Source organism: Arachis stenosperma, chromosome 2 (genome assembly GCF_014773155.1).
Source record: "Arachis stenosperma cultivar V10309 chromosome 2, arast.V10309.gnm1.PFL2, whole genome shotgun sequence".
Classification (NCBI taxonomy): domain Eukaryota; kingdom Viridiplantae; phylum Streptophyta; class Magnoliopsida; order Fabales; family Fabaceae; genus Arachis; species Arachis stenosperma.
The window spans coordinates 61,559,670-61,570,333 of NC_080378.1; the positions used below are offsets into that span (position 1 = coordinate 61,559,670).

At 41.3% G+C, this 10,664-nt stretch overlaps 1 protein-coding gene across 1 annotated transcript; it reads right to left on the minus strand.

Annotated features, from left to right (window-relative positions):
• Nucleotides 1-1,567: 1,567 nt before the first annotated feature.
• LOC130962928 (uncharacterized) lies at nt 1,568-2,836 on the minus strand. Its single transcript, XM_057889083.1, has one exon. The coding sequence runs from the start codon at nt 2,834-2,836 to the stop codon at nt 1,568-1,570; it is 1,269 nt and encodes a 422-aa protein (XP_057745066.1).
• Nucleotides 2,837-10,664: the final 7,828 nt, after the last annotated feature.

The window sequence follows — 10,664 nt, forward strand, 5'->3', positions numbered from 1 at the left end:
AGCCTAGCACCTGAATCAGCCTTCTCAGCTGAATCTTGAATCCCTTCAGCGATGAGTTCATACACATTGATCTCCCCACCCTGTACTAAGCAATGCACCATAGTAGCTCGATTGATGTTTACCTCTGAATTATTTGCAGCTGGTAGAATGGACCTTCTTACGAGTTCAAACCACCCCTTGGCTTCAGGGCTAAGGTCTCCCCTCTTGATGAACTTAGGTCTCCCATCTGCGTACCTCTCCCAATCCGCTGCTATAACACAGATGTCTGTTACTATCTCTGTGAGCTCATCATTGTCAGGGCTTTTACTTATCCTTTCCTGATAGCTGGCCTCATCAAAATGAGGTGATTTTAGGTGAAGAGCTCTTGTTATGGAATCTGGGCTGAAGTCCACTTCCTTTCCTCTCACGTAGCTTTTGAAGGTCGGGGCCTTGGTCTTGTCTTCTCTCACTACATTTGCATAGAATTCTTTGATGAGGTTTCCATTAATCTTCCCCTCTGGACTTGTGAGCAATTGCCACCCTCTCTCTTCGATTTTCTCCCGAATCTGTGGTGACTCATTTGCATTGATTTGGAAGATTAATTCTGGCAATATCTTTTTGGCCCTTATCCACTCAAATTCACGTTCATGAAAGGCAGTTTTGAATCTCTTATCATCGAATGGAACACTCTCCATGGGTTCCTTCCTCTTTTGCCTTTTTGAGCTTGATAATGCCATGAATTTGAGTTGCTGTTTTGAGATGATTTGAGGATACGGATAGGTGAAGAACGGGTTGGCAAGGATAGTTTGTGATGAAGGGGGTTTAGTACGCCAAAAGTATGAAGTGTGGAGAGTGGGGATTTGAATGTGAGAAGTGAGGTTGCACTAAGGTTCCCTTATATAGGGAGATCGTGAGAGAACGGAAGGTGTGGATTGCAAGAATGGTCGCTTGATGGACGGTTAGGGTTGTGCAGGAAGGAAGGACAAGGATCATCACTTAATGAGATTGAATGGTTCGGTCTTCAAGGGTCTCCTTTCTTCAATGTTGCATGGCAACGTTTCCCCATGCGTTCCTTCTTGAGACAAGTGTGTAATTTTCTTCATGAAGTGTCCAAACCTCCCCCATTTAATTGTCCAATCAATCACCATCAATGCTCCTTTTTTTTCCCTATAAAGACAAAATAAGAAAGGTGAGAATTAGATCAAACCAAAGACAATTGAAACTTTTCGGCTAAGAAAAGAAAAGATTAACTTGTTTATTTATGAATTTCAACTAACTAACTAACTATTGGTGGGTCCTTATATGCATTTTGGTGGCACCATGGGGTGACACCAAACTTAGTTTGGAGCACTGTAATGAAAAGTTTTTGTTCAAAGCTCCCAATACTAGCATGCATCTTGGTTTGCTTTGAACACCAAACTTGTTCCTCACTATATGCTGCACCAGAAGGTTTTCACCAAGTGTTTGTCAAGTTTGGGTTGGAATTCATAAATGTGGACTTATTCACTATCTTCTAAAAGCATATAAAACATGGATTGCCTCCCATGAAGCGCTTCTTTAGCGTCACTAGCTTGACGTTTCTCCCTCATCAGGGTGGTCGGTAATGCTTGAAGTCCTCCCCTCTCGCTATGGACTTGTATCTATTGGTTGTATCAATGATCTCTACATGTTCCAGGGAGAGAACTCTGTTGATTGTGAAGACTTTCGGTAACTGAGATGGTATAGTGGGGAGATTAGGGGGGATATCTGGGAAGTAAGCTGAGATCACTCTATCTCCTGGAGAGAAGTCTTCCGTAGGGATCTTTTTATTCCTCCACTTTCTTGGTACTTTCTTCCTTGTGTCCTTTGATATTGTCTTGCTCTTGATGACTCCTTTTTCTAAGGGATTTGTGATGTTGTCTTCACATGCCTCTAGAGGTTTAGGTTCTTCTAACTTTTCCTTGAGCTGTGGTAGTTGCTGTTTCCCTTGTTTATCAACCAAAGGAGTCTCCAAATAGGTTGGGTGTGCTTCAGTGCTTGCTTCCTCCTTCAGCATCTCATCATGATCTTTACTTGGTTTTTTGTGCTCTTGGTCTGCTTCTTGTGAGAGTTTGAAGACATTAAAGTTGAGCTGTTCATCATGGATCCTTAATATTAGCTCCCCTTTCTCCACATCTATAAGTGCTCTGGCTGTAGCTAGGAATGGTCTTCCCAATATGATTGGGTGAATGTGACTCTCTTCTATGTCCAAGATGACAAAGTCTGTTGGGAGAAAGTATTTTCCAACCTTTAGTAACACATTTTCCACCACTCCTATTGCTTGCTTTTGAGTCTTGTCAGCCAATCTGATGACCACATCTGTAGGCATTATCTCATTGATCTGCAGCCTCTTTACTAAGGATAATGGCAGTAAGTTGATGCTTGCCCCCAAGTCACAGAGTGCTCTATCGAACAATGTTTCTCCTATGGCGCAGGGGATGTGAAAACTCCCTGGGTCTTTTCTTTTTGCAGGCAACTCAGGTTGGATAAGGGCACTACATTCCTTGTTTAACACTATAATTTGGCCTCCTTTGAGTGAGCTTTTCCTGGGAAGAAGTTCCTTCATATACTTGATGAATGCAGGCATTTGTTGTATGGCCTTTATGAATGGTATGTTCACATGCAGAGATGCAAACAAGTCTAGGAACCTTGAGTATATTCTCTTCCCCACAGCACCATTGAGCAGTTGGGGAAAAGGTGCATAGAGCTTCAGCAACTCTTGTTGTGAGATTTCTGGTTCTTGGTGATCTCTATCCTCCTCCTCTGTTGAGTTGTTTTCAGGTTGTTGGGAGAGTTTGTTTTGCTTGTCTTCATCCTCTTGATCACTTGTAGTGACCATTTTGCAATCTTCCCATCTTACTTTCTTTGCTTCTCCTCTTCAGTTTTTCTCCGTGTCATTTGGAAAGCCATCAGTAGGTTTGGGAATCTTCTCAGCTAAGCATCCCACTTGGAATTCCAGCTTCTTGATGGTCTCTCTCTGGTTCTTAATGTTGGCTTGCACCTCCTCTTTGAACACCTTGTCTTCTTGAATCTCTTGGCATATTCCTTCAAGTAAGGTTTCAAGCTTAGAGAGTCGTTCATCAATTGATGGTGGATTGGGAGTAGAGGTGTTGTTTTGGTTTTGATATGGTTGTGGAGAAGTGTTGTTGTGGGGGTGTTGATATGTCCTCTGTGCGAATTATTGATGAGTTGTATTGTTGTTGGAGTTGTAACGTCTCTGGTCTTGGCTTTGATCTTGCTGATTCCCCCACCCAAAGTTTGGGTGGTTCCTCCATCCAGGGTTGTATGTCTTGGAGTATGGATCATGGTTCTGTCTAGGTGAATTCCCAATGTAGTTGGCTTGCTCAAGGTCCTCTTCTTCAACTCCTTCTTGGGTTGTTGATGAGGTGGTGATTGCTGCCACTTGGTTCCTCTCCATCTTCTTGGTGAGGTCAGCTAGCTGCTTGGTAATGAGCTTGTTTTGAGCCAGCAGAGCAGCTACATTGTTTAACTCCATCACTCCCTTAGTGTTCCCTCTTTCGAAAGCATAGAAGTAGTCATTCTCAGCTATAGTTTCAATGACATCTATGGCTTCTTCAATGGTCTTCTTCTTGTTCAAGGATCCTCCAGAGGAATGATCTACTGCCTTCTTTGATTCATATGACAAGCCTTCATAGAAGATGTGCAACTGCACCCATTCATTAAACATATTTGGTGGACACCTCCTTGTTAGGTCTTTGAACATTTCCCAAGCTTCATAAAGTGTCTCCCCATCTTGCTGTCTGAACGTCTGTACTTCAGTTCTCAGCCTATTGATCCTTTGCGGGGGGTAAAACCTTGCCAAAAACTTATTCACTACCTCCTCCCAATTTGTCAGGCTTTCTTTCGGGAAGGATTCGAGCCATTTGAATGCCTTGTCCCTGAGTGAAAAAGGGAACAAGAGCAGCCTATATACATCCTGGTGGACTTCATTGTGTCACAAATCCTCAAGAAGGATGTCAAAGTGTTGATTCGGATCTTCTTGAGCACTTCCTCCAAATGAGCAATTATTCTGCACAAGAGTGATGAGCTGAGGTTTTAGCTCGAAATTGTTGGCATGTATGGTGGGCTTCTGAATGCTGCTCCCACAGTTGCCTGGGTTGGGAATGATGTAAGAGCTTAACACTCTTCTATCCTCCCCAACATGATTTGCTCTACCTCCTCCCCCATTGTTATTACCCTCTTCTTCATGTTGGTTTTCTATGTTGCCTTCCATATTTAGTTCAAAGTGTTCCTCCTCCTCTTCAGCATCGATTGCACGTTTTCCTCTTGCTTCCCTCCTTAATCTAAGGAGGGTCCTCTCTGGTTCAGAATCGAAGGAAGTTGAAGCCCCGCTTCTTCTCCCTATCATACAACCAACAAGTACAAGCAAGGAAAAAAAATATGTGCAGATAGTATTGCTGTCAGAATTAGTGTTAGTTGTGAGTGATGCAATATATCAAATAGTTAGTGGGTTAGCAAACTGAATTGTAAATAACAAAGAAACGAAAAAGTAGAGGGGGAAAGGAAGAAGTTAACTAAGACAGAAAATCAATTACTCAAATAGAAAGTTAATTCACAAAACAAAAATGCTCAATCTAGTGATCTTCCAATCTAATCATTGTTGATGCACAATCAATCCCCGGCAACGGCGCCATAAACTTGATGCAGGTCGGCAAGTGTACCAAATTTGTCGTCAAGTAAAAACTCACAATAGTGTGAGGTCGAATCCCACAGGGATTGATTGATCAAGCAACTTTAAATGGGAAGAATGTTCTAGTTGAGCTAATTCAGAATTTGGGTTGAGAGTTGCAGAAAATAAAATGGCGGTAATGTAAATGACAGGAAGAGTAATGCTAGAATTAAATAGCTGGAAGTAAATGACTGAAATTAAATTGCAGAATTGTAAATGGGAATGGGGTGTTTGCTCATGAAAATAAATGCAGAAATTCAAGAGAATGGGTGAGATCAGAATTGGGAAGTTCATTGGGCACGGGAGATGTTGCAATTCTCCGGATCAAGTTCATTTTCATCTCTTCCTCAATCAATGCACTCATTGATCTCCTTGGCAATCTTAATTGATTGAATTACAATTTCTTGCAATTCAATCTCTCAAATCTTGATCAATAGCCAATTCCTTGGTCAATTGCTCATGAGAAGAGATGAAGTGTGGTCATTGATTATACCACATGCATTTCCCAAATCAAGTATTGAGAGGATTATAGTCACATATCCATCCAAACCCAATTTGGTCCAGCATGAGAAAGCATTTCTAGCTTGATCTCTTCATTCCTCTTTCAAGGTTCAGAAGAGATCCAAGTTTGAGTAGTTTCTTTTCCAAGATAACTACCCAATGGGATGAAGATCGAAAGCTTTCAAGTAAAATCAAGAGAAAAGACAGAAGAAGAATGAAGAAAACTAGTATTGATCCATCAAATTACAACAGAGCTCCCTAACCCAATGAAATGGGTTTAGTTGTTCATAGCTCTAGAAAATGAAAACAAAGATGGAGAATACATCCTCGAACTAGAAGGGCTGAAAAAGTAAAATATAGAGAGTAATGCTTCCTATTTCCCAGCTTTCCAGAACTCCTCAAATAATTCAAAGCTACTCCTATATATACTACTCTTCTCAGCTTCTAGTTGGTTCTTCAAGTCTTGGGCCTTTGGATCTTGAGTTTGAATCTGTTCTCTTCTTCATTTGGGCTTGGTTTCACTTGCAGAGAGAAAGTGTGAAGTGGGCAGAGACTTTAGCTCAGGACGTTAGGGGTTTTAACATTTAGTGAAAGTTTGAGTTCGAGAACGTTAGTGACACTCAACATTGTTACTAACGTTCCAATGTACCCCTTTTGCTTCACGTTAGCACTCACGTTAACTAGGTTAACGTGGCTTCTAACGTGGCCTTGCTAACCTTCGAGAACGTTAGTGACATTCAACATTGTCACTAACGTTCTAATGTGCCCCTATGTCTCACGTTAGAGTCCACGTTAACTAGGTTAACGTGGCTTCTAACGTGGCTTTGCCAACCTTCGAGAACGTTAGTGACATTCAACATTGTCACTAACGTTCCAATGTGCCCCTATGTCTCACGTTAGAGTCCACGTTAACTAGGTTAACGTGGCTTCTAACGTGGCCATTCTTAGCCATCCCCAACGTTAGTGACAATGTTGAGTGTCACTAACGTTGGCTCATCATTCACTCATCATCGTTAGCTTCCATGTTAACTAAGTTAACGTGGAAGTTAACGTGGCTCCTTGGGGTTTTGTGGTTGCTTCCAACGTTAGTGACAATGTTGGGTGTCACTAACGTTGTCGACCACCTTTGCTTCTTACGTTAGCTCCCACGTTAACCAAGTTAACGTGGAAGTTAACGTGGTACATTGCATTTTAGGCCAACGTTAGTGACAATGTTGAATGTCACTAACGTTGGTTTCTTTCCCCCTTTTAACGTTAGAGGTCACGTTACTTAAGTTAACGTGGACTCTAACGTGGCCACTTATGATCATTGGCCAACGTTGGTGATAATGTTAAGTGTCACTAACGTTGGCTCAAAGTCCCTTCTTCACGTTAGAGTTCACGTTAACTTAGTTAACGTGACTCTTAATGTGGGCAATGATGGCTTCGAGAGCGTTATTGGCAATCACTTTTCTCATTAACTTTGCAAGTTACTTCCCATTCCACGTTAGTGGCCACGTTAATTAGATTAACGTGACTGCTCAGTGGTTCTTTCTTGCTTCCTTTGGTCCTGAAATCAAGCAATAGAGTGCATCAAAGTTCTAGTCCAAGTCATGGGTAATGCAACATACAATTTGTCACTAAATTCATGCAAAATCCTCATGTAATCATGTAAAATGCACAATGTATGCTTGAATCAAGGTGTAAGTGAATATCTACCCAAAACTAGCTTATTTCCTAAGGAAATGCATGAAACTACCCTAAAAACAGTAAAGAAAAAGCCAGTGAAACTGGCCAAGATGCCCTGGCATCAAGCCACTCAACCGGGATATGATCCAGACGTCTAGATTTTGAACCGGGATGACGGTACCATGGATGTAGTTCCCCTTCAGACTCGCCCTCCTTCTCCCCAAGATGCTGCTACTGGGAAGCCTTTGGATCCTCTATAATTTCTCTGATATGTTTGTGTATAGCCTGGTTTTTGTGGGCTTTTGAACTCTTTATTTTTGTAAGTTTGTGATCTCTGACTTTGGATACTTCAGTTGCTACTTTAGCAACTTTGTTTTGAAAAACAAAATAGTTTCTCTAGCTCTTGTGGTCGGCTTCAAGCGGCCTCTTGAGTCTTATTTTATGGTAACTGCCTTATTTCTCTTATGATATGCGTGCCTGCAGCTTTCCGAGAATCTTCAGAGTGTTTATTGCCTGACCTCTTTTGATTGCCCTGGTTGAAGTATCCTTTTTAAGGCTAGTTGTGGTTTGAGTATTTCTTTAATAGAATACTTTGTAAATTGATTCTGGCGAGGTCGTGGTCTTTCGTGCCGAGTTGTCTCCCTTTTGACACGCGCCTTCTGTTGGTTGATTCTCTTAGTTGATCTTTTCTTGAGTTATTTCTAGTAATCCCTTGGGTTTACTTTTTATAACTCTGTCACTTTTGGTCGCCTCGGGCTGACTTCTTCATGTCGGTTTGCCCCAAGTTATTTTGAGTAATCCATTTTATTTAGACCTTGTCTGGTCTCTTTCTTTATGGATTACTTTATATAACTTTTGTAGCTTTCTTGGCCGACTTCGCCGTGTCAGTCCCTTCGAAGTTATGTCTAGTAATCCATTTTATTTGGACCTTGTCAGGTCTCTTTTTACGGATTACTTTTTTATAACTTTTTGTAGCTTTAGTCCGACTTTTTTCATGTCAGTCCCTGTGGAAGTTATTTCTAGTAATCCATTTTTTAGGGCTGGCCAGGCCTCTTTTTAGGGATTACTTTTTATAACTTTTTGTCACTTTGATCTTGGTCCGACTTCTTTTGCATCGGTCCATTTCAAGTTATTTCTTAGCAATCCATTTTTGTTTCAGACATCGTCAGGCCTCTATTTATGGATTTCTTTTTATAACTTCTTGCATTATTCTGTTTTTATCGCTTTTTCATCTTTGCCAATTTTGTAGAGTTTGATCCTCGCTTGGATGATCTTTGATGAATTTGATTTTCATTATTTGTCGATCACGTCGAGCAATGAATTTTGTTTTCACTATTGCCGATTTGTAGCTTTATAATCGGGCGATGAATTTTGCGTTTTTTCAGAATAATGCGTCTTGATAAGGAGATTTTGTAGGAAATCTGAAAAATTTTATTCAAAATAGAAAATATGCAAAATATATACATGTGGGTGTTTATCCTAAGTAATTTTGTAGATCTTGGCTTGGTGCCTCGTTAAAAAACCTTTTTTAGGAAAAAGAGTGCACCTTTGTCCTAAGATCTTTTATTACCTTTTAACTATAATACCTTCTTAGGTTGCAGGCGTGCCATGATCTCGGTAGCTCTCGGCCCTTGAATTCGGACACTTTATAGTAACCTTTTCCCAGTATTATTTCGGATTAGGATTAGGTCATTTTTGGCGAAGCTTCGCTGTACTACCTTTTGGTTGTATCTTACAGCCATGCGGCGTTTTAGTGCTTCCTCTCTGATCTGAGCTCTTTCTCGGACTTCTGAGAGTAGGTCGAGCTCTTCCCTTTGGAGTTGGGAGTTAGCTTCTTCACCGTAGAAGATCGTTCTAGGAGATCCTTCTTCAACTTCTATCGATATCATTGCCTCCATTCTATAAGCAAATCGGAAGGGTGATTCCTTTGTGGTAGAGTGTGGGGTTGTCCGATATGCCCATAGGACTTGTGGGAGCTCTTCGGCCCATGCTCCCTTTGCGTCCTGCAGCCTCTATTTTAACCCAACTAGTATGACTTTATTAGCAGCTTCTGCTTGTCTATTAGCATGCGGATGTTCCACGGAAGTAAATTGGTGCTTGATGAGCGGATAATTTATACGCTTTTTGGCATTGTTTTTAGGTAGTTTTTAGTAAGTTCAAGCTACTTTTAGGGATGTTTTCATTAGTTTTTATGTTAAATTCACATTTCTGGACTTTACTATGAGTTTGTGTGTTTTTCTATGATTTCAGGTAAATTCTGGCTGAAATTGAGGGACTTGAGCAAAACTCTGAAAAAGGCTAACAAAAGGACTGCTGATGCTGTTGGAATCTGACCTCCCTGCACTCGAAATAGATTTTCTGGAGCTATAGAACTCCAATTGGCGCGCTCTCAATGGCGTTGGAAAGTAGACATCCAGAGCTTTCCAGAAATATATAATAGTCCATACTTTATTCGGAAATTGATGACGTAACTTGGCGTTGAACGCCAAGTTCATGCTGCTGTCTGGAGTTAAACGCCAGAAAAACGTCATGATCCGGAGTTGAACGCCCAAAACACGTCATAACTCAGAGTTCAACTCCAAGAAAAGCCTCAGCTCGTGGATTGATCAAGCTCAGCCCAAGCATACACCAAGTGGGCCCCGGAAGTGGATTTATGCATCAATTACTTACTCATGTAAACCCTAGGAGCTAGTTTATTATGAATAGAACATTTAACTATTGTATTAGACGTCTTTTGACAGTTTAATCTCCTGACTGTTTAGCCTTTGATTATTCGGTCTCTTGATCACTCAGGGGGCTGGCCATTCGGCCATGCCTGAACCTTTTACTTATGTATTTTCAACGGTGGAGTTTCTGCACACCATAGATTAAGGGTGTGGAGCTCTGCTGTACCTCAAGTTTCAATACAATTACTATTACTTTTTATTCAATTCTCTCTTGTTCTTATTCCAAGATATACGTTGCACAACACTTTGATGAATGTGATGATCCGTGACACTCATCATCATTCTCACCTATGAACGCGCGTGATTGACAACCACTTCCGTTCTACCTTAGGCCGGGCGCATATCTCTTAGATTCCCCAACAGAATCTTCGTGGTATAAGCTAGATAGATGGCGGCATTCATGAGGATCCGGAAAGTCTAACCTTGTCTGTGGTATTTCGAGTAGGTTCCTGGGAATCCGGAAAGTCTAACCTTGTCTGTGGTATTCCGAGTAGGATTCCGGTATTGAATGACTGTGACGAGCTTCAAACTCCTGAAGGCTGGGCGTGATGACAAACGCAAAAGAATCAATGGATTCTTGGTGGACGAAATTGTGATCCTTATTCTTTAAGTTGCACTCCTTGTAAAATTATGGAATTTGAAATTGGCACGAGTGAACACAACTCTGTTCAACTAACCAGCAAGTGTACTGGGTCGTCCAAGTAATAAACCTTACGTGAGTAAGGGTCGATCCCACAGAGATTGTTGGTATGAAGCAAGCTATGGTCACCTTGTAAATCTCAGTTAGGCAGATAAAATTATGGAATTTAGAAAATCAGATAATATAAAGAAATAATAAAAGGGATACTTATGCAGATTCATTGGTAGGAATTTCAGATAAGCATATGGAGATACTGTATGGCTCAAGAACGCCTACTTTCCTACTGCTTCAACTCAATCCTTCCTACTCCTTTCCATGGCAAGCTGTGTATAGGGGTTCACTGTTCGACGATGGCTACTTTCTATCCTCACGGGAAAATGGTCCTCTGCGGCTGTCACTCGCATGGCTAATCGTCTGGAGGCATCACCTGGCCGAAGGCTAC

Excerpts from the sequence above, each read along its gene's own strand:
- LOC130962928 (XM_057889083.1), bottom strand. The coding sequence starts at position 2,836 with ATGGTCACTACAAGTGATCAAGAGGATGAAGACAAGCAAAACAAACTC.